At 41.1% G+C, this 24748-nt stretch overlaps 1 protein-coding gene across 2 annotated transcripts in view; it reads left to right on the top strand.

Moving 5' to 3' along the window:
- The window catches only part of ST18 (ST18 C2H2C-type zinc finger transcription factor), a 110030-nt gene extending 89778 nt beyond the window's left edge, over nt 1-20252 (top strand). For both annotated transcript variants that reach the window (XM_077757098.1, XM_077757097.1), the window contains 7 exons: nt 2529-2591; nt 2694-2774; nt 3841-4062; nt 9162-9250; nt 12998-13101; nt 14969-15112; nt 17783-20252. In XM_077757098.1, coding sequence (XP_077613224.1) covers nt 2529-2591; nt 2694-2774; nt 3841-4062; nt 9162-9250; nt 12998-13101; nt 14969-15112; nt 17783-17923 — 844 coding nt within the window. In that variant the 3' untranslated portion in view covers nt 17924-20252. The remainder of the gene's footprint in view (nt 1-2528; nt 2592-2693; nt 2775-3840; nt 4063-9161; nt 9251-12997; nt 13102-14968; nt 15113-17782) is intronic.
- Nucleotides 20253-24748: the final 4496 nt, after the last annotated feature.

Below are 24748 nucleotides of genomic sequence, written 5' to 3'. Positions count from 1 at the left end.
AATTTATGTACTAAATGAGACCTACGAAGGTGTGGCAAAGCACTTTTATCATCTAAGTAAACTGCATAATATTTTGCCTTATGGGAATTTTGAATCATAGGATTCTCTTTCACTTTTGGGAGCTCAACACAATTTTGGTCCATTTCAATCTAGTCTATAGGATCTCAAAGTCACATGTTTATTAACTTCTACTTAATGAGTTTATTTTGCCTACTCTTCTTTTATTCTAAATTTCTCATTTGTTTATTTTCACATCTTGTTATATTATATATAGAATAATAAAAAGTTATACTCTACATTATGCCCTTTAAAAATATAATAGGGCAGGGGCGCCTGGGTGGCTTAGTCGGTTGGGCGTCCGACTTTCGCTTAGGCCATGATCTCGCGGTTCGTGGGTTCGAGCCCTGCGTCAGGCTCTGTGCTGACTGCCAGCTCGGAGCCTGGAGCCTGTTTCAGAGTCTGTGTCTCCCTCTCTCTGACCCTCCCCTGCTCACGCTGTCTCTCTCTCTCTCTCTCCTAGAAATAAAAAAAAAAAAAATATAATAGGGCATAACTTTAGAAAATGATAAGGAATAACATTAAATGAAATGCATGAAACTTATTTGCAAATAATAATAATTTAAGAAAAATGAATGTTACTGAGTCTAGTGATAAAACAATATGTGTACATATAGCCGAATAAATATTTGATGTCGAAATCACAAGTAAAATTGCAGATATTTTATTTTCTTTATTTTGTTAGTCTTTCCATTCTCTAACTTATTTAAAATTCTTTCTCTAAAAATTACAAAAGACAAATTTATGAAAGAAGAGGTGATATTAAGCAGATATAAAACTGGTGAATTTTAGTACCAGAAATAGTAAAGCAAACTATGAAATATGCAACTTTTCTCATTTTCAATATGTAAAGGTCAATTGATTGTGTCAGTATAGATTCTGGAAATCATGCTATAGATTGCTATTTTTCTAGACTGAAATGTAAGAACTTTAGGTTGAGAAATAATTAACAGATTGAAAAGAGAGAAGTGCCAGTGAAAAGAGAGAAATAATCAGACTTACTTATCTTACTTAGTACTTTTATTCAGCCTTACTCAGTTGTTCTAAATGTCTAAGTTTCCATGCCTTAATTATAATCATGGGTTCTCTTAAGTATTTCCTCTGAACATTATTTCTAGAAAAAAAATGTTGAAAACATATTGGAAACATGTAGGTCAAGAAGTTCTATAGCAATATTCAGTATTTACATGTTTTGCACAGCCATCTGATAACTAACATCTTTGGGGGGGGGTTCTATACAAAAAAGAAAAAGAGACATTTCATTGACCTCTTGTTTAGATGCTCAAGTGGAATTCCAAAACAGGGTCATTTGCACAGAGTTTTCTATAATTGCAATACGCTAGGAAACCACTATTTTCCTAGAACTATTAATAGAAAAAGACCAGCTATCAATCCTTTCCTACAATATAGAATAGAAATTCTATCTTTAAAAGGTTGGTTAAAGACACAAAGCAGGTTTCTCTGGTCAGCTTGCCGAGATGTATGCTGATTTTAAATTTCATTGGGGGAAAAAAGCGTTTATACTCTATGTTCTGCCTCAGGGCTGGATATAAAGGTATTTTCATGAAAGTTCAGTGGGTTAGCATTTAAGAAAAGGAACGGTACTCATGTTACTTATTATCATTATTTTCAAACTCTTGTTTGGGTAGAAATTTGAACCAGGGTGAGCATACAGTGGAATAGTAACAATGATAATGTGTATAGCAACCTTCAGAAAAGCAAACATTTTATTTTGGCCTCTGTGTTTTTCTGAGTATTGAGGATTTTTAAAAAGGTAACAAATGGTGAGAAGTTATATCAATTTTTACTCTCAAGTATGTTTTGAAACCTATTCCTACTCACCATTCCAAGTAGACTTAGATTCCCCTTCGTCTTTTTCCCCTTCCCATTGCAAATTTAGGGGTTGATTGTCGGTGATAGCTATTAGTAGACTTTCCAAAAGGACATTTAAGTTGGGCCATGAGGCAGAACAGGCCAGGTGCAAACGACTTAGGTTCTTTGGCAACTATATTAATGCGCCAAGTCTCTGGAGGGCATACACACCACTCTTGCCCATCTGAATTTAATGGATTATCGTGGTAGTGGAGCAAATCAAAGAAAATAAATTGTGCGCAAAAACAATCTGGAAACCTTTTCTTCTGAAGTGAAAAAGAAAAACTTTGCATGATGTACACAGAAGGTCAGCAGTTAGGTTGTGGGCCGAATTTCAGAGTCCTCCCAAAATAAAGTCAAAGAAAGGAAGAGAGAAAGAAAGGATAACAACTAGTACACTGCTAAGCATCACACACTAGTATCTCATACCTCTTAACGTATTCTTTAAAAATGTATTCTTGGCCCCAACTCGTTATATTTAAGGAGAAAAAGAGTCCCCCAAAAAGCAACTCGTTCTGTGTAGTTCTACTGGAACGCGTCATGATCCCCTTCCCCCCACCACAACCACGCCGCCGACGCTCTGTTCCCGTGTTTTCCAGGTGTCCCACCCCGGGTTGCGACGGGTCCGGGCACGTGACTGGGAACTACGCCTCGCACAGGAGGTAAGCCCGACTTCCAGCCTCCAGCAGGGAAAGCAGAGCCCTGCGGCAGTGGTCGGTGAGATCACGTGGTCTGGTTTTGTTTTCTGTCCTGCCCGTGTTTAGTTTGTCCGGCTGCCCTCGTGCCAGGAAGGGTGGTGTCAAAATGACTCCTACGAAGGAAGAAAAAGAAGACCCTGAACTCAAGTGAGTGTGACAGTGGNGGGTAGCCTATGAAATGCAAGGACTCTTGAAGAAGCAGTCAGAGGGCTTAAAAGCTCAAGAAAATTGTCTTATTCCTAGCTGTGTGTCCGCAGTTCTTTGATAATGCAAAAGGGAGAGAAAATTTATACTTTTCCCAAATTTTTTAATGAAAAGCAGCCTAATAAAAGTGCTGTAACATGACAAATATGGCAGTATTTCCCCCCAAAACTTTAATTTTCATTAAAGTACAATTTTATCTAAATTATTTTTTAAATGTTTATTTAATTTTGAGAGTAATTGACAGAGGAGGAGTGAGGGAGGGGCAGAGAGAGAGGGAGAGACAGAATCTGAAGCAGCTCCAGGCTCTGAGCTGCCAGCACAGAGCCCAATACAGGGCTGGAACCCATGAACCATGAGATCATGACCTGAGCTGAAGTCAAATGCTTAACCAACTGAGCCACCCAGGCGCCCCCAATTTTATCTAAATTAAATTCCCTGTTCTGAGAAATAGGCTATCAGGTCTTGGACAATATATGTAGGTGCAGATGTATAAATGTAAATTTCTTGCCCTACATTTCTAAATGCATTACTTGGACATTTGAAAGACCACCATCCCCATTCTATGGGCAAGGTGTTATGTAGTGTAGGGCATAGTGGTTAACATTTTATACCCTTGGTCTTTATTTGGAGGCAGCCCAATGCAGGGCTCATGCAGTTGGACCTAAAGCCTGTGGGTGTGAACTTGACCCCACTTCTAGTAAATTGGGTGGCAAGTTACCTGAGCTCCACAAGTCTTCTTTTCCCACCTAAAAACTGGGATAATAATGCTCTCTGTCCAATGGGTCTGTGGTGAAGATTACATGCACCTTGCTCAGCCCGGGCCTGAGCACCACTCTGACTGCTAATACAATGCTAGCTTTCTGGTCTTAGCGGATTTTCCAAACTCCTTAATTTCACCACTTGCCATCTATTTAGTATGGAATTGCCGCTGCTGCCTTACTCACCTGGTTACAGTTCTTCGTGTGAGTTTTCCGTTGTCCTGCTGGTAATGTCTGCTGTGTCTCTCCAGATGCCCTGTGATAGGGTGTGATGGCCAAGGTCACATATCAGGTAAATACACGTCGCACCGCACAGCCTCTGGCTGTCCCCTGGCTGCCAAGAGACAGAAGGAGAATCCTCTCAACGGGGCCCCCCTCTCCTGGAAACTGAACAAACAAGAACTGCCACACTGTCCCTTACCAGGCTGCAACGGGCTGGGCCATGTAAATAACGTTTTTGTCACCCACAGAAGGTAACGTTTGTTTTCTGACTTGTGTTGCTGTTGTCGTGATGGTGTGTGCTCTCAGTGGCTTTGAGTCGAAGTGGGGAATCCTTTTTTGGGTGCATTAATCATAGCACTTCAGATGTAGCAATGAGTCTTGCCAGATAGATGTTTGACTACTTTGAAGAATGAAAAATGCTATTTTCTCTGCTTCTGAAAATTTACTACATAGTTTTCAAGGGCTGTAGAAATTGCGATTGGTTTTTGTGTTCTAAAATTTGCTTAGGCTGCTATTTTTTAATGGTTTCGTCTTTTAATGGTCCGCTTCAATTTCAAGTGGTGATATTTACTCTATTATGTCGCGTAATTGTAAACTTTCTCTTTACATATTTATGTCCCTCTCTCTTGTGAACTGGCTCAATTTCAGGCTAAATTGTAGTTATTTTGCTGCTGGGGGGATGTGACTCATCTCCAGCAGCCAGAAAGAGAATGACACAGTGTCTCCTAAGTATATCACAGGATGAAAGAGATTTAGAAAACCCTTTCTATATTCACAATGACATAATTCCTTTATCACTGGGTGTCGTGGATTTCAATGGAGTCCTTTGTTGGGAATGCTGATCTTCATCCAGCTTTCTGCTTCACATTCTACCTGAAGAAAAGACCTAGAAGATTCACTACACACTTCTCTAATAAGGAGGGCCCTTCTAGTCTTCTGGCCCCCTGTACATGATGCACATTTAACATCCAATGCAGCTTTAGTGAACTGTGATGCTTTGTGTATGAATGGTATGCAAATTGAGGAAAGCTGGGGTGTTCTATATTTTCTTTGATTTGAAAGATACATATCAATGGTATCAGAAAACTAAGCCTTCCAGGAATAGTTGTTCTGAGTGGACATATAGCCGTATCTGCTTATCGAGAAAACCTAAATGTTTTAAGTGGCTTAATTTTTTTATTTTTCAAATGCACAGTCGTGTTCACAACAGCGCACATTGTTCTGGGTTTGAATCATTACTTCATATTTGGGAATGACCGTCCCAAATCAGGTGTGCCTCATGGCATATTACCTGCAAAGTAGTGCTACTTTCTTATCATGGACTCAGTAATATCTGTGTTGACACCGATAACGAAAATGTTAATCCTGTCCTATGGTGAGCACAGCCCTCGGTCAGCAACAACAGAATTATCTTTGAAAATCATGAAGTTTTAAATGACGATACAAGGTTGGGTGAGGATAGGAAGCAGCAGGGACACTCACTAGAGGTAGAAGAGTCACTGGAAGAGCCAGTCACTTCAGGACATCAAGTTGAAAAAGAACAAATGCACATACCCACCGACCCAGACACTGAGCTGGGAGGCTGACGCCTCAAAGAGTCTCCTGCACCCTGGAGCCCAGAGACACGTTGGAGAGTGTCTATGGGAGCATCGCTCTACAAAGTCCAAACTGGGAACCACGCCCATGCCCACTGACAGTCAAGTGCGTAAGGAAACGGGGGATCTGCATATGGGGGCTGCCAGGCATGGTGAAAATGAAAGTGAAGCCTGAGTGAATTTTAGAACACAATGTGGAGTGGGGAAGAATGCTGGGGAATATGTGTGGCATGCTTCTGTTTCTCAAAAGTTAGAAACAAGTAGCAAAATTGCATTTTGGAAAGCTAGGTCATCATTAACCTACAGGCAACGGCTATCTCTGGGGACAGGAGAGGCAATTGTATCAAAGTCATTTTCACGTTTGAAGGTAAAAGGTGTTCACCTTGAGAGTATTCTTTAAACCGTAAATATACATTGTATGTATCTATGTACATATAACCCGTTTCATAACAAGAAAAAGAAAATTATGAGTCAAAAATATAAGCTTCAGTATTAATGCCAAGATATCACTTTGTAGCAGAAAGAAAATAATTGTTTAGACAAATGAATAATTTCATATTTCACTGTTTTTCACTGGAAAGTTCTCTTGCTACTTAAAGGGTTTAAGACACTGAACTTACTTTGGAGTATTCTCTTTAAAGTGGAATGCTTCTCTTTACTATATATAGAATTTAATGGAATAATTTAATAAAAAAAAGAGCGGCTAGCTTGGAGCCTGGCACATAATAGTGTTTGACCCAGACGGATTCCTTTCCCTTTCATAAAAATTATATTAACATCTGTATATATATATATATGCAATAATTCATTAATAATTCATTAAGGGAAGAATGACTTATGCTGAAATAGCACGTTTTAACCTATGATACACTGTTATATATTCTGTATTTTGACCCTCAAATCCCTGAGGATATTCAGTACCCTCTCCGCTCGCTGACAATAGCTAACATCTATTCAGGGCACGCTCTGTACCAGTAGAGAGCACTGTCCTAAGTACCTTACGTTCTTTATTCCTTTAATCCTTTACAAAACCCTGTGAGCTACAGAGGTAGTGCAATTATCCCCCATTGACAGAAGAGGACAGGGAAGTTCAGGAATTGCCCTTGCAGAGAGTGGCCAGACAGCAGAGCCCCTGTTGTGAGCCTCCTTGGTGCTCAGTGAATCTTCCTGAGTGCGAGCCTCGTGCACTTGGTTTTCTCCCAACCGCTCTCTAAGGTATATTCTGTAATTTTTCTCATTCTAACATTCTGTTAAACGGGAATGATTACAACATTTACCTTAGAGGATGTCCGAGAACAATTTGGCCCATGCATTTACATAAGCATAATATCTACAGACTAATTATTTTTAAATCTTGCTTTAAGTCTTAACTGACAGACTTCTACTTTGAAAAACACAGCAGTCTGAGAAGACAAATGATTTTATATTAAAACACAGAGACACAGACACACAGACACACAGACACACACACACACACACACACAGGATGGATGTTTGTAGTTTTAGAGCAAGAACTTCTATGGCCTCCTTTAGTGCTATGCCATCACTTTGTATGTTGTTTAAGAGTTGTTTTTTTGTAAAAAGTTTTTTAATATTTATTTTTGAGAGTCAGAATGTGAGCAGAGAGAGAAGGAGACACAGAATCTGAAGCAGGGTCCAGGCTCTGAGCTGTCAGCACAGAGCCCAATGCAAGGCTCGAACTCATGAACAGTGAGATCATGACCTGAGCTGACATCAGACGCTCAACCAACCAAGCCCCCCAAGCGCCCCCAGAGTTTTAATATAAACAGCAATGTCCACATAAATTTTATCATCCGCTCTTTCACTTTAACAAAGCAGATGAAGATATGTGACAGAATTACAAATTGGGTCAAAGCCATTTTGACCTGCCTTTTTTCCTGCCTTTACAATACGGAGCCCAAACCGTGACAAGGACACCCAACTAGCCTCTGCCTTTCCTGACAGGCGGAAACCCCGTGGAGGGCATGTTCACCCTCAAATGGGAAAACAACTGGTGATCATCTTTTCCTATTCCATTTTTTCAATTTAAGATTTGTTTTACACCTGGAAGATATAACAACATTGGAAAATGCAAACTATCAGTGATATTTTGCAACCGTGTCCTCACTTTCATAACTTACCATGTGCTTTAGTTCCAAGTCACATAGCTGTGGATGCGTCATTAACTCTCCTCACCACTGCTACAACTGGACATTTGTTGCCCTGTGGTCGGAACAAAGCCGATTTTTAGAGGAGAGAGTCGGAGAAGTTTTCCTGAGCTGTTAAAGGCCATTACCATTTCATCACAAGTTAACACACTACAGGTCACTTTCAAAGTCCACCTTACCCACTAAATATTAATCTTGTTCATGACAGTTTTCTGAGACCATAGCATGTGACATAAAATAAGACAGACTTGTGCAAGCTTTAAAAAAAAAAAAAAAAGAAAGATAATGAAGCTTATAGGCCACACTTTACAGCAAGAAGCTTACAAAACAGGAAAATCGAGTTTGTGGTTCTGTTTGTGCTCTTTCATTATTTTCTTTTCCCATGCTAAATATTTCATAGCTTGGCAAATTTTAGCAAACCACATGGCCTTCTCTTTATATGTAATATTACATATCTATTATTTTTATATTTCATATAATCTTCACATAAAAAGACTTAGAATTCATTTAAAACTACATTCATTTAGCAAACATTTATTAAGGGCTTTGCTTCAGAAATATATTTTTTTCACTTTGTCAAGTGTCCCAGTGTTCAGGTCGAAAATGATTGTTTCATATATGAATTGTAACCAAATACCTGGGGGGGAAATATTTGAAGTGGCCAGTTGTGATCATTTTTAATATTATTCAAAAATCATACCTCTAAAAATACAGCAAAATTGCAAAATAATTAATGGTTGCTTAAACCAACAAAAATTGTTGTTATAGCATGTACTATAGGACATAAGTTTTGTTCAATGTTGTCATTATCATTTTGGTGCAATTTAAATAAAACAGGTGACATTAAAGAAAGGAGGCACAGCGCAAGTGTAGTTATTAAGGAAAAGGGATAAACCCCACTGCAGGAATGTACACTGCCCATAGGGGGCGCCTTTGAATACATTTATAGTGTTTCCTTTTAGTCTCCTTTTGGGGTAGAGATTTTTTTAAATGAAAATTAATGTTTTAAAAGTTAGAGAATAAATTAGAAATATTTCCATGCCCAAATGGTATATGATGTACCTGTTTATTTTTATTATTTTGGGGTCATATTATTTTGGATTTGTGTTAATTTGAGCCATTCTGTAAAGATTATACTACAGCATATAAAAAACAAGAAGAACTAGATTCTCTTTATTACTCATGGAATTTTGACAAATTTGGAACAATTCTTATTTGTAGTACATATGTACTATTTTACATTATAGAAAATAAAGGAAAAACTACCCCCCAAAAGGCACTATGAATACAGAATAGTAACTTTAACAAAATTAATTATCAAAAATTAATTGTCAGCAGTAGCTATTTGTATTTTGATTTAAAGGACTAAAGCACAAAACATTATTACATTATTTGAGGGCCTTTGTTTTCATTTTCATACATATTACATGTTATTTCTACAAAGAGACTGCGGATTATAAAGTAATTAGTAGGCAGGCAAAGACAGTAAGTGGGAATACAAAATTTTAATTTCTGTAAGAAGTAATACATGTGAAAAGGGAGAAATAATACGTGTCTCACACATTGGTATAATTTCCGTGTTCACAGCTTATCTGGATGTCCTCTAAATGCACAAGCCATCAAAAAGGGCAAGGTCTCTGAAGAACTGATGACCATCAAGCTCAAAGCAACAGGAGGTAAGAGCACAGAGCTGAAGGCCACCGTCCCCACCAAGGTCTAAGCCGGACGTCCTCTCAGTGTCCTCATACCAAATTAGTCTCTATTTGGGAAGTGCAATTTTCACATACGAGAAGGAAGCTTTCCTTGAATTTGAACTAAAACTGTAACTTCATCTAAAAAAATAATTTCTTGGGTTTTTCCCTTCCTTCTTAGTAAGGCTCTCCGACGGAAAACCAACCAATGCTATTCAAGGGATTAGGAAACACTGGGTGAACTTTTGTTCCCCAGTGCTCAAAACGACACCTTTTGCACTAGTATGCATGTACACATGCGTGTGCATGCGTGTGTGTGTGTGTGTGTGTGTGTGTGTGTGTGCTCCTGGTGTAAGTCTTCATCAAATTTTAAGAAATACAATTTGGGGCATCTATCTTTGAATCCTCAAGTTTTGTTCCACACTCAGAATGATATTTTTATGGTGAATCTGGATGATTTAAATTTGTATCCAAATCTGTAGCTATATGTCCCTAGTGTCAATGCCTTATCAAAATTGATAGATGCAGTTTCTGAGCTCTGTCTTTGGATCCTTCAATTTTCCTTTGATTCTTGAGCTTTTCTCAAGATTTCTCATCAGTATTATCTCAGCCACATGCTGTTTTCCTAGAACGTCATTCTAAAGCATCAGGGAACAATGACAAAACAACGTGTTTGCATTGGAGATTTATTTGATCATGTATTTGGCACATAACTGGAATGGCGTAATTGTTGTTACTTTATTTCTTCAAAAGCATTCCTCAATCTTTTTAATTTGTATGTGATTAAAAAAATTGTTTTAATGTTGATGTATTTTTGAGAGAGAGAGAAAGGCAGAGCGTGAGCAGGAGAGGGGCAGAGAGAAGGAGACACAGAATCTGAAGCAGGCTCCAGGCTCTGAGCTGTCAGCACAGAGCTCGATGTGGGGCTGAACCCACGAACCATGAGATCATGACCTGAGCCAAAGTCAGATGCTTAACCGACTGAGCCACCCAGGCTCCCCTTGTGTGTGATTTTTTAAAAGGAAGATACACAATACCCAAAGGAGGGAAACGCTTTTGAGCTTCCTCTTTTCCTTCTGAGGCTTTCATCTGCCATCAGTTGCCTTACTTAAAGTGGCCCCTTGGGGACCTGCTTTTCCTCCTGCAGCCACTACTAAGGGTAAAGGGGGTCAATATGACCGTGGAGGAGGAATAAAAGTGCTAGGGATTCGGGACTAGGCTCGCCATTCTCTCTGACATTTAGATGCTCAGTAAAAATGTTTCTCCAGATGTCTTCACTGTTCTTTAGAAATACTCCTCACTTCTCAACTGCCTCTTAGCGCATTTTCTGTGAAAAGGGCACAATTTAATATTTATTTATTTACATGTCACCTTATTTCAAACAATATTTAAATAACAGGGAGTGCGAGGCTACATTTTAAAAAAAGCTACTTAGAAAATAATTCAGGAAACGAGACCAAAGGAGATCAAAGACGAGGAGGCAAGGTGGAGCAGGCCTGAAGATACTAGAAGGAGGGTGCAGAGCAAGCCCCTCCGCAGTGGGTAAAAAGGGGTCTCGGATTTGACTTTAGGCTTTTTAGAAGAAAAAGGGTAATATAATCACTATGGGAATCACACTTTCAGTAAGTAGATTTGGAACAACACTCTCTCTGGAACTGAGTGCATGAAGAAAGTACTTCCTGTGAACCTTCATGATAAGAACGCAGCAACACCGTTGACAGTGAAGGGAGTAGAAGCCACGGACAGCTCCTCACACAGATGAGAACAAGTTGTGTGAGAGAAGATCCTGTCTAGGACAACAGCCAGTAAAGCTTGGTGCTCCGAGTGCAGTACAAGTCCGCAGATGCAGCCAGCCAGCTCAGAATACATCCTGAGTCCTGTGTCCTGGCTATTATAAAGCTATCAGTGTTGTCCTGGGTAATGCTTTATTGTTTTTGTAGGAGCTGTGTCACACTGCTGACTCATATTCAAAGTGGTCTAAACTGTCTAGATCGTAGTGGTTGGCTTGCTTCTCTTCTCCGTTGAATCTCAGAGCCTAGCCTTAAATCAATCCTGCGACCTACTCTCTTCGTTGGTGCATGCATGGCCTATTTTTATTTAGGTACTTAATTACTTGTAATAAGGCAATAAGTGCCCACAAAACAGCCACCTGTTTTATCATGCTTTATGGAAACTTTCAGGGCTTATGGGCTTTTCTTTAAAATATCGTATTGGTAAGAGTTGTTCATGTTGTTTTTGGTGGGCATGTGGTGTGTTACCAGGTTGGGCTTTTGTGAATGTGTCACATATATCTTGTGCATGCCACACGTGTGCAGCCATTTGCCTCAGGCGTGCACCTCGGAATAGAATTGCTGGGTCACAGAGCACATGAAGTTCACCTTCAGGGGGACAATGAACTGTTTTCCAGTGTAGTAACCCCAGGACAGTGTAAGAGGCTAGAAGTCTCTCACACAAATTGTCAGTTTGCTCGTCCTTGCTTTCATGAGTTCAATCTTAGTAATTCCAAATGCAGAAGTTTACATGTATCCCTCTTTCCTTTTTAATGTTTATTTATTCTTGAGAAAAGGGGAGAGAGAGAGGGAAGAAGGGAGAGAATGAACAGGGGAGGGGCAGAGAGAGACAGAGACAGAATCTGAAGCAGGCTCCAGGCTCTGAGCTGTCAGCACAGAGCCCGATGCAGGGTGTGAACCCACCAACTGTGAGATCATGACTTGGGCAGAAGTCAGATGCTTACTGACTGAGCCACCCAGGCGCCCCTACATATGTATCCCTCTTAACTGTCATCTCTTTGGCTTAGACTCATTATCAGGACTGTTAAAATTACCTTACTTACCTGCTTCTTTAATATGAGCTACTGTTCCCAGCTTTTAAAAACACTTAAAATACACTCATATTCCTTCTATAAAATAGCAATAGGAAATAACCCCCATTTGTTGAGAATCTGCTATACGTTCAGCACTTTAAAATTTCTTGCATTGATTCTCACAGCATAGATTTTATGCTTATTTGGTTGATGAGGAAACCGGGGCACAGAGAACTTTTGTAAGTTGTACAGATTTGAGAGCAAGAGTCAAGGCCAGCATTCCAACTCCAAAGCCCATGGTCCTTCTCTTAGATTGCCTTGATCTTTATCCAGCTCCAGGTAGGGAACCTGAATTCCATGTCTCTGGTCTCTAAGCCTCCTGCCAGCAGTGATGGTTCTCAGGTCCCACACAGGTAATAAATATATAATAATCAGCATAATTCACGCGCTGTTTGAGCATCATTGTATATGAGAGGATGCATGGGCTTTGTGATTTGTTCCCCACTCTGCCTGTCAGTGTGGACACAAGCAGGTTAGGCAGCCTCTGTCAGTGATGAGCGTGGCCTCATTTAGCCTTGCTAGGACTTAGTGTCTTCATATGCGACCAGGGTATAATGGAACATACCCCATCGCTTGCACTGAAGCTTACATGAGAAATTATTTGCAGTCTAGCATCATACCTGGAACTTACCGGTGCTACATTAAGTGTAGAAAAGTACATTTCTACTTCCTCATCTTACAAAGACATTTCATCTTGCACATCTTTATCACACTCTTTTAGAATCTTGGCTACTGGTTAGGGTAAAAATTCAGCATTCGAAATTAACCTCTCATTTTCCCTTAGCAAACCAACAAACTGAACATAAAATGACTCCTGTTGTCACTATGTCACATTTCCGTTTGCACTCAGAAGGTCTGACTTTTCATAGGTATAGAGAGTGATGAAGAAATTCGGCATTTGGATGAAGAAATAAAGGAACTGAATGAGTCCAACCTTAAAATTGAAGCAGATATGATGAAACTCCAAACGCAGGTAAAAACAACAAAACAACAGAAAGCTATTCATTATCTTTAAAGTGATCATGACCACAAGTGGGGGCAAAACAATGAACTGCTAAACCTGTGATAAAAGATAAACTGTTATCTTGCTATGAGTATACTGAGCATGTCTCGGTGACATCATCATTGTAAAGCTTGATGGGCATGTAGATCCCCCTGGGCCACCATTGGTGTGGTAGCTGGAGGGAAAGCTACTCCTGTGTTTATCTGGTGTGCTTTAAAGGATTTGGAAGCAAATAAACTTGATTATCCAATAATTAAAGTCGTGTGGAGCTTTAGAAAAATTGTCACGAACAGATACGAGAATACTTAGTTTTATTCAAAACTCAAATAAAACAGAGCAACTTTCCACAATTACTGTTTTCTGGAACACCTCTCCACGTGTGTCTGTTAGAAACGGGTCTTTTTGGAGATTTTCCTGGACAGATTCTTTATTGAAAAACCCAAGCAATTTCTCAGTTCCGTATTGTCCTGTGTAATGTCTGCACCTTCCCCTGACTACATGTATCCAAATGGAAATTAGAATTTCCTTCCATGATTTAAAAAAAAAAAAACAAACACGAATAATGACTGTATTGCAGCAAGGCAGGGAGATAAGAATAATGAGACAAAGCCTGGGCAGAAGTTTCCTTCCCCCTTCTGTGCCCTCCTGAAACACAGGGTTTGGGGACCTCTCTGGTTACTGACTCTCAGAAGTCCTCATTCACAGCAGCCTAAGATAGAACATTTCAGTCCGTCTGAAATGCAGGCTTGGTTTCCTTACCCACCGTGATCAGGGTTATAATCTTTCTAGCAAGCAGGTGTACAAAAGAGCTCACTGCATTGATTTGCATATCATGGGGACTCCTCTTGAGAACCATTCGTGAAGAGAGCAAACACCTCTGACCCCAGCAAGCTTACAGTCTAGAAGGGGGAGATAGATAATAACAAAAAAAATCATGAAAGACAAATTACATTGTGTGAGACAAGGGGACAGGAAGAAGCGGCCAGATTCCTATCTGGGCCTTGGAAAGAAAGAAACATGTTGGAAAAGACCTAAGAGGCTGAGGGAGGTCGTCAAACAGGTGTGGGGGCAGAGCGATTCAACCCATAAGAACCACAAGTGCAAAAACCCTAAGTCGTGAGAAGGCCCATAGTTCTGAGAAATAGCAAAGTGAGCACATGCAAGTGAGTGATCAAGGGGGGAATCCCAGGAGAGGTGACCCATGCAGCATCCCAGGCCCATTTAAAGAGCTTGGGTTTTAATGCAGAGCCATTATGGGGTTTTGAGTCAATATCAACCAATGTATCAATCGTGTTTGCTCTATAGTCTGACTCACATCTGAAGAGACTTGGATTGGTAACTGTTGAAGATGGGCAGGGCTGCCCATGGGAAGGCCTCCACAGTCCCTCCGGTGGCTGGACCGGGGGGGTGGGCAGTGCAGGTGGGGACAGTGTCCAGCTTGGATATTGTGAAGGAGGAGCCCAGTGGGTGTGACGTGGGAAAGACAGAGAGCCTTCAGGGACACCTCAAAGGTCAGAGCGATGTCACGTTGCTACCATGTGGGTAGGTGAGGACTGGGTGTGGAGCAGGTTTTGGAGGAGCATCTGGGGACGGCCACCAGACAGCCACGTGAAGATGCAGAATTTGGAACTCCTGGGAGATACCTGGGAGAAAGCTATAAGCCTGGGAATGTGATCCCCAAACTTAGAGCAACAGGATGGGTTGTGGTTTTACGAGGAAAAGTTGCAGGGCACGCATTCCATGGCAGTTAGGTTCAGCAGGTGCCTCTCCTCCTTAGGGACACCTTTGATACTGGTCCAGATCAGCCGCTCACAGTCCCAAGTCGTTTCCATTTCAGATCACATCGATGGAGAGCAACCTGAAGACAATAGAGGAGGAGAACAAGCTCATAGAGCAGAACAATGAAAGCCTGCTGAAGGAGCTGGCGGGCCTCAGCCAAGCTCTCATCTCCAGCCTTGCGGACATCCAGCTCCCACAGATGGTAAGTCCGAGGCTGCTCCCCTGCCGCGCCTGCGCGCAGTCGCCACCAGGGCTGCCGGTCAGGTCCGCGGCCTCCGACCCAAGCTGCACCACGGCCCGTTGGCAACAACCTCTCCCCCGCTCCCCCACCATGACCATGACCCAGCCAAGTTACCTTAAGGCCAAGAGTTTTTTATCTTGTCAGAGTCATTTAAAGGGGAGGGGTTATTTAAATCTCGCTTTATCATGTAAGATGAATGTCGGAGGCCAGGGCTCCCTCATTAAAAGTTTGTGTCCATATGGAAAGCTTATGCCATCCACCCAACTCAAGAACTGTAAAAAAAAAAAAAAAATTAACTTGCTGTTTTTTTTCTTCCTACTACGTATGAAGAACATACTTAAGTTCTTCTATGAAATAAAAAAGTGAGCAAAGCATCGTTTCAAAATCTAAATATGTATTTGAGTTTTGGTCGCTATTTAAATCGTAGATAACTAGTTTCTATCACATTTTCATAAATATAACACCCATTTGGAAGAAGGGCTGCATTGTCAAATGCTTTTAATTTCATGAATGTGTGCATTTTTAGAACAAGTTTTTTAAAGCTGCAAATTTTATGTATAGAATGATTTAAAGAAGCAGCAATTTAATGACAAAAGATGATTGGGTTTCCTGAAAGCAATAAATCCTTCAATTTAGCCAACTTTCCAGCCTCAATTCCAAATGTGTCTCTGACAATTAAAAAAATCAATAATATAATAATAAAGAACACAAAGGAAAATAAATTATTGATGTCCAAATATTAAGGTAAATTATTAGATATTATTATAATATTATTTATGAACGTTTGTTTAATTCATACTTGAAATTTGTATTCAATATTTTTTTCTTCACAAGTGTCATAAATATAATCATTACCGTACAAGGGAACATGAACCCCGTGTAGCTGTCTACAAGGCATTGTAGTGGTGAGATTTAGGGCTGGTTATACTAAATGTTCACACACACACGCACACACACACCCCAAAGACCGAGCCTCCCCATTCCCATTCTGTAGCTGAAGAAATCAGAGTTCAGAGAGTTCGTGTAATTTGATCATGTGTCCAGAGCCAGGTGAGCTCAGCTTTACCATGTGGCCTTTACCCACCCTGTGCCAGGGTCTTAGTTACAAACTCTCCCAGAACCACAGGACACACAGGGCAAACTAAAAGAGGACATGAAACTGTTGTTAGATAACATTCATAATTTAAATCAGCACTTTGCTGAAATAAGGCCGTCAGAGAAAGACAGATATGAGATGTTTTCACTCATACGTGGAAGTTGGGAAACTTAACAGAAGACCATGGGGGAAAGGAAAGAAAAAAAAAAAAAAGTAACAGANGAGGAGAGCACTTGTTGGGATGAGCACTGGGTGTTGTATGGAAGTGATGAATCACGGGAATCTATTTCTGAAGCCAAGAGCACACTGTATACATTGTATGTTAGCCAACTTGACAATGAATTACATAAAAATCAATCAATCAATCAATCAGTACTTTGTTCACCACAACAAAATAAGCTTCCGATTTAGCAAGCCTACTTTCTAAATAGCAGCAAAAATAATAATATCCTTTCTATCTATAGTATTTAAACGATTTTTTATGTTTTACTTATTTTTGAGAGAGAGAAAAAGTGTGAGCGGGGGAGGGTCAGAGAGAGAGGGAGACACAGAATCTGAAGCAGGCTCCAGGCTCTGAGCTGTCAGCACAGAGGCCAGCTTGGGCCTCAAACTCATGAGCTGTGAGATCATGACCTGAGCCGAAGTAGGATGCTTACTGGACTGAGCCACCAAGGTGCCCCATATTTAGACCTTTTAAAAGTCCTTTCCTCCAAGCATTTTGTGATGCCAGTAAAGCACATGTCACACATTTTCAAAAACGTGGGGAAACGGAGGCACCAGGCAGTGGTTAGTGGCCTTCCCTCTGTGTCATCCATTGCCCTCCAGGCACACATGAGGCATACGTGTATCAAGTGACCACTGTCTCAAGCAGCACATTAGGCAAAGGAGCTTCCAAAACACACAAAAAGGATAAGGGACAAGCAGATCCTGACTTTGTGAATCTGATACGCTACCTAGAAAAGAGACAGAGAAATAAAAAAGTATATGACAGTGATGGCATAAGGGAAAAATGGACCAAAAAAAGTGTCTGAGGATGAAAAAGGAAAAAATTTCCACCCGGTTTGGGAGCAGCTTGCTCAGATCTTAGCAGCCCTGAATTCCAGCCCCGCACCGGCAAAGGGACTGCCTGGTTCAATTAAAGCATTTCTCCGCAGCCCCTTGGACATTGACCTTCTGCCAACAGGGTGTCTCTGCCGTGCTGAGCGCATGCTGTAGAAGCCGAGGTTGTCTCTCAAGAGAAGTAGTGCAGCTTTGAGGGGTCCAGCCCAGTAGCTAGACATCGACCCCATGTGGCTCCAAATTGACCACAAACTACCGTACAGTCCATCACACAAGTCCATTCATGGGGTCGAGGCTGAACAGATGAACCCCGACATACTCCATGTCTCTCCATCTCGGCAAACCCCCACGCCCCTGAGGGTCCTTACCTTCCCTCCCAGACTCTGGGGCCACTGATGCTCTCTGAGTTACTTGGTCCTCCTTGGGTCCCAGCCTGGATCACTCTGATCCGTTCAATGTGTTTTATCTTCCTTCAGGGACCTATCAGCGAGCAGAATTTTGAAGCCTATGTAAATACCCTGACAGACATGTACAGCAATCTGGAACGGGACTCTTCCCCGGAATGCAAAGCTCTGCTGGAAAGTATCAAACAGGCAGTGAAGGGCATCCACGTGTAGGACCACAGCGCTGCCGGGCAACGGAAATCACAAACAGCAGTAACACAGACGGATCTGGAAGGGGCTCCTGTGCCACAAAGGCACGGGGGTGGCCGCACTGCATTTCCAATTGCAAAATTGCACTAATCCCCCCTCCCCCAGCTGACATAAAAAGGAAAGAAAACTATGATAGACTCTTTGGATTAAAAGCAATGCAGTCAAATATTAGATCTTATTTATTTTCATATGTTTTTATTTTATTTCTTCATTGCACTCTTTTGGGTTGGTTGGGTTTTTTTTTTTGTAAAGTATATGTAAAATAAATGTGACATTTTTATATTTTATTTATTTCTAATCAAAGAGTTTTTTATCTTTTCACTGCATTTTGAAGTCTGCCATATTTTTACAAGTGTGTTTATTAATTTATTTTCCAATAGAATTTAAATAGAAAGGCTCTTCTCAAACCACGTATCTTGCTGGGTTTAAATGAGAAAACAAAAGAGTAAGAAGGTGATCCTCAGCGAAGGACTACACTATGGTCCAGTTTGATTTTTCTTGCACACTTCTTTTCCTCTTTCACTGGCTTTGGGATTTGTTAATGGGCTTGCCGTAAGGTGCGGGGAAGAAATAAAAAGATAAAGAGCGCCCACTAGTGGGAAATGCGCACTCACAGACGCACAGTGTACTGAAAAACAGCCTGTTCAGAATTTGTTAGCAATAATTAAATATAGCAATCAGCAAAGTATTCGACTTGGCTGTACGGTTTGAGTTAATATGAATTATTTATTTGACATGTTTTAAAGAAACATACGCTTTTTTAGTGATGCAGATTTGTCTGTTTGTTTTTCAAGTCATATCAGATAGTTGGCAACTCTTATCTCAAGATGAGAAACAAGACTTGATGTGACCAGCCAGGCTTTCCCGCCATATGTTGGTACAATATACAAGTGACAATACTGATGTAGATTTGTACTTAGCAAATACAAACACATCCAAATGGAAAATTTTTGTAGATACTATATCCCCTGAAATAGCATTTATCTTACTGGGTGGACTAGAAAGGAATGGGAAAATATAGTAACGCATGAAAAAACGTTACTCCGATCTGAGCAATTGCTTTGAACACTGGCAACATTGTCTTACCCTCCTTAGGCAACAGGAAAACTTTCGATTTGATACAAACCTTTGCATAGGACCACAAGCCCTGCAAAGTATACACACTCACACCCGCAGGTGCACACACTCACACACACACGTGAAATTGAGCCCGCGATCTTGAATTTCTGGACAGATCAGAGTTTAGTAGTTGCTATAGTAAAGGCAATGTCTATTTCAGGGATTGTAAAGTAGTTAAGCATTGTTTCAAAGGTTTTTTTATATTTATTTTTTTTAAGAAAAAGGTATAGACAACCAGCTAAACTGCCTTTTTGGTGTGCACACACACCTCGTGTGCAATGTGCCTCCGTGTAAATGGACACTTGAACTTAGTGTGGGCTTGATTTTCTGTGCTATAACAAAAGTGTTTATTTTTTATTAGCCTCATGGATATGTAGATTGAATGTGATGGCACTCACAGGCTCGATATATTCCACTGTTATTACTGTTACCTGCACAAGTTAAAAGTAATATCAACAGTAATTTCACTCCCTTGACACTGTGGTCATTGTTATGTACTACGTGGGGCTTATCTTCAGATTGGGGTTCATTTGAACCCTCGAATCTTAGTTTAGTGAAAATGAGATGTCTGTTCTTAGATAGGAATGGTGTTTATTTAAAAAAATCAATTTTAAGAAAAAGAGCTACCATATGTGCTGTCTATTATAAATGGGACACCAAACAAAGTTTTCTATTAATGTACTTGCAAACATTTTGCTATACAGTCCTTGATAGATGCATACGAATGAGTTCACTTATTACAAAGACGAAAGTTTAATTTGCTAAATATTTTCACACATTCGTTATATATTTTATTTAATTTAAAAGAAATCTCTTACCAACCTATGTATTTATTACTATAATTTACTATGACTTCGGGTTAATTTATTTGTGTTGGCAGTTTGAACAGAATGTTTTGTGGAGTATGTTTGTATTTATTTGCCTCCTTTGTACTTGATGTGTTTTGTAACGTGCACTGATTTTTTTTTCCTTTCAACGACGTTAATGATAGATACTGTACACTGGGTCTTTTGTAAACAACAGAAAGGCAATGATGTATGCATTTTTTTTATTTGAAGTAGCTTCTTTGTATACTGTTTCTTCAAATGATTAATATTTCTTACATCAAAGCAACAAAACTGTGTTCAGTGCTGTGTACATTTGGTGTATGGTAGGAAATAAAAATTGATAATGAGCTTCACTGCGATCTTTCTCAGACTGCCATCTAGAGCCCGCTGTCGCCATTCCGTGGGGTGCTGTCCCCGGGGAGGGGGGGGGGCTCTGCTGAGGCGGACCGCCACCCATTCCAGCAGTCCTTGATGCATTTCAGTTGCTCCAACCAGTCTGCTTGCCTTATTATTTCTTCCCAAGTGGGCAGGAGTTTTGCCGATTGCTAAGTTGTCTTGGCCTTTGGTTCCGTACATGCATACGGGGCAGTAGATGCCTTCTGTGCAGGGGACATCTTCGTTAGCACTAACAGCAAATTCCCCTATATCTAGTAAGCGGCAAGATATCGGCCCCACCCTGCAAATTCCACAACTGCTTTGAATTACTGAGTATATCTCTATGTTCATCCAGACCAGCTGAACTCAAATTAAAGTCAAGTAATGATTAGTGCTTGACAGCATCTCCTTTGAGTCTGTGTTTTTCCTAGCTAATGTCAGGCCGTCAGCTTAATTTAATTGTCCAGTGCGTGCCCAGCTTCACACATATGTAGGACAAGTTGACATTTATACTCCATGTGATAAAACCCATATAATCCATGTAAGGGAGCAGAATTAACTGAAGAGAAGTCTAGATAGATTCCCAGAGGCACATCTGGGCTGTGCTTGGGTGGACCTCCATGGGACGGGGTTGGCACACAGCAGTTAGTGAACGACATAGCCTGTTTTGAGTCAACAGTTTCTTCCTATCAAATGGACACATGATATACCCTGTGAAAACAGATAACCAGATGTGAACCTGCTTGGCCATGCTCTCAGCTCACCCTCCACGGAGCAGGTGCACCTTGCCTTGATTGGGATTGGACATCAGCGACTGGTGTCTGTGGCCCTGTCTCACACCACGTCAGAAAGAGAGTGCCAGTCATATAGGAAATGAGAGAGTGATGGGTTGGCCTCATACATTCACACGACAGAGGTTTTACTGCATTTATGCCACCCCCACTTCCTGGCTTCCACGCCCATCAGCCCAGCGAGGGACAATGAGGTGAGTAACAGCTCCCGTGATGGCCGTGCGCGCAGGCTCCCGTGGAAACAGTGTGCAGAGGTCCCTCACGAACTCATGTCCTGGAAAAGTGCTGGTTACCAGGGTGCCGGGTGGGTTTGCGGAAAGGCATTGCAGGCAGCAGGAACCGCATGTGCGAAGGCATACTGGTGAGACGAATCATCAACAGAGCAGCCTGAGGTAGTGAAAGGTCAAAACTGTAGCGAGAAGAGAGAAGGTAAGAGGCAAGCAGCCCAGGTAAGGACCTGATGGGACCGCACTGTAACCAGCCACCTTGAGGGGTGCTGATCTCCAAGGGCAGACTCAGGCATGCCAAAAAGAAGCTTTAGCACCAGAGAATGGTGGGATCACATTTCCATTGGAGGTAATTATTCACACAGTTCATGTTTTCTCCATCAGAGCAAGGGAATTATGCTCAGTGCTGCATACCTTTGCTGTTTGGTAGAGGTAACAATTGGTGGTGAGTACTGGGGTGCTCGCCTTCAGGCTGCTCCATAGAGACTGCTGTCACCATTCTGTGAAAGGTTCTGGGGTCTTCAGACATGGAACTAAAATACTTCCGCTTGAACCAATGTTCTGGATGAAACCAGAGGAGTTGAATGAATCTTGGGTTTCCCTCACTAGAAAAAGTTTTAAAAATGAAACACGGGATGATACACAAATGATTTCTCGACATTCACAAAACTAATGTTGTCTACATCTCCTTCCACACATTATGACCATTTTAGCGTGGTCTGGGAATAGGGCCCTGATATTTCCTCTCATTATTCAGCAGATAATTATAAAGTAAGCAGATCTAATTGGCTAATAGCTGTCTACACTGTCAGACACAATCAGTGGAGCCTTGGATACAGCGTCTCATGAAATCCCCAAACAGATTTATGGAGTAAATATCACCCTGTCCAATTAAACTGAGGGGGAAACTGGTGCTCAGGAAAGTGAGTACCTTCTCCAAGACCAGAAGACGAGGAAAAGGTAGAGACAGGATTTGACCTCTTTCTAACCTTTTGAAGGTCCAGTCCATGGGGACCTGTCAGTTACCCATCAGATGCCGCCTCTCCATTCTTAAACAAGAATTGGTAAAGATGAAGATACATGCTAGAACCCAGACATGTCCAGTATTCCTCAACCTTCACGTGATAACAATGCCTACCAACCATTACCGAGTGCCTCCTGGTGTACCTGAACTTCTAGGCTGGCTCTCTCACACTTCACAGAAACACTGAAAATGGGTATCATGATCACCATTATACAAATAGAAACTGAAGCTTAGACAGGATAAAGAATTTGCCTGAGGCCCCAGAGATAAGTACCAGGGTCAGGATTCAACCCAACTCTGACCCGGAGAGCAGCTCCTGTCCCTTCTGCAGACCATCATTACTGTCTTCGGCCAACCCCCAGCTCACTGGCCCCCATCCCTCCCACCGCAAGTCACCATCATTGGACCAGAGGCGGTCATTTTAATCACCACTCCAGATAAAGCTGTTTGAAGAAGCATCATTTTCACATTTAAACCACACTATTATGATGTATTTTTCTTGTAAAGGCATATCATAAAAAAATGACACTTTAATAATTTATTTGAGGAATTGGGATTAAAAATCTTAATACGTGTTATAATGACAGCCAAAAAAGTAAAGAAAATGTAAAAACTCATGTTTTTAGAGGAAAACAACATAATTATTGTGTTCTGTCACTAGCTGCTTTGTGTGTGCTTGACAGTTTTGGATTGACCTCTGACAAATAAAAGGACACTGTGCACTGACCTTTACCAGCTATTAAATATTTAAAAACGTAGAGAGAATGTGAAGTTCCCTGATCCTAAGAAACAGCTGTTGTTTTACAATTGTCCACTCAACTATGTATTATCATATACAGTCACTTTTCTTCTGTGATTGATTACCTTATTCGATGTATGAGCTAGATATTTTGAAGAATGACACTTTGGGGATTTGATGCCTTAATAACGCTTTTAAAGGATCAAACTTTTAACCGTGAGGAATCTTTGTAAATATTTATTTCTAAGACTTGTGTGCTTGAATTTCAAAAACAAAGAAGAGGACTTTCAAGGGCCAGAAACGTCTCCCCCAACACGGAGGGCTGTGCTCAAGCCTCAGTGAGCTAGCTGTCTTCTCTGACATGTCTCCACTGTCAGGTCATGGCTATTAACATGAGTTTACTGTTCCAGGAAATTTCTGGCCAGGAAGAAAAATTGAGAATATTTCCATTATTTGTTCCAAGAACTTCTTCACAATACATTTCTCTGAACAGGAACTACTCAAGGTTCTCTGAGAGTAAACACCCGACTCAGGACAAGAGCCAGCCCGAAATGACTGTTCTCTCTTCGAGACTCACTGTGACCTAGCTTCGGCGTGGCATCTCTTCTAAGCTGTTATGTCGTGAATCTACCCCGTTCCCATTAAAAAGTCTTCCTTACATCAGATGTCCCCCAACCACACAAACACCTCCCCTCCCCTTTGCAAAGACTCTGCCAGGGTAAACTACGCTTTGTGTTATCAACAGATCATTTTGTCTGTATGTATGCAGGAACAGCATTCGACAGACCCAACTCATTCCTACACAGAGTCAGGGCTCCATATCTGGATCTTCAATTTTGCAGGAAGCAGGTACATGGATGGGTCAGTTTTGAATTATCCAACACCTAAGAGCTCAACTTTAAACTTTTTCAACAACCTCCTTGGACACTTCTGCAAACATAAAGCAAAAACAGAATGATGTTATTGTCTCCCACATGTCCCTTCCATCTCCCTCAGATCATCTAGATCAGGAGGAGGGAGGGAAAGGGAAAGAGAAGAAACAGAGACAAGAAAAATGATCATTCCTTGGTAACATAAGGATTTTGAAAAGTAAATAAAAAGTGAATTCAAATTCCTTACATGGAACAGCAGAAGGTACTTCATGGCTCTGGACAAGCACAAAGCCTGTTCTCTATTTCCATAGGTACTCCAAAACACTATGATTGATTGTGTGTGTGTGTGTGTGTGTGTGAACAGTTATTCCGTGTTCACAGTTCACAGTTATTCTCAGTTCACCAGGAACAGCTCAAGTGCTATACACATATTGTTTAAGTCTCAGTACAATTCTGTGAATTAAGAATCCTAATCATTACACATTCTGAAAAGATTCACAAAGTGGTTAAGTAACTTGTGCGCAGCTGGGGACACGTCTGCTCAGCCCTGCCTGTACAAAGCTGCTTTGTTCCATCTGCCCCATGCAGCCTCCCCTCCCAGGCTCCCCCCTCCAGCCCTTCCGGCACCATCCGCAACAGTCGGGGCTGAGCACTGAGTTACGGCTGGTGCCACAGGAGACAGAAAAGCATCTTGGGTGTACTGAGTTGAATAAACTACAGTTTAAAATGAAATTTCCTTTTCTTTTTACTTAGTTTCAATGGAACCTCTAGAAAATGTAGTTACACGTGTGGCTTTCACTACCCACCTACTCAAC

This window comes from Crocuta crocuta, unplaced genomic scaffold (genome assembly GCF_008692635.1).
Source record: "Crocuta crocuta isolate KB4526 unplaced genomic scaffold, BGI_CrCroc_1.0 scaffold465, whole genome shotgun sequence".
In the NCBI taxonomy this organism is placed as follows: domain Eukaryota; kingdom Metazoa; phylum Chordata; class Mammalia; order Carnivora; family Hyaenidae; genus Crocuta; species Crocuta crocuta.
This window is presented reverse-complemented; position numbering and strand designations above follow the sequence as displayed.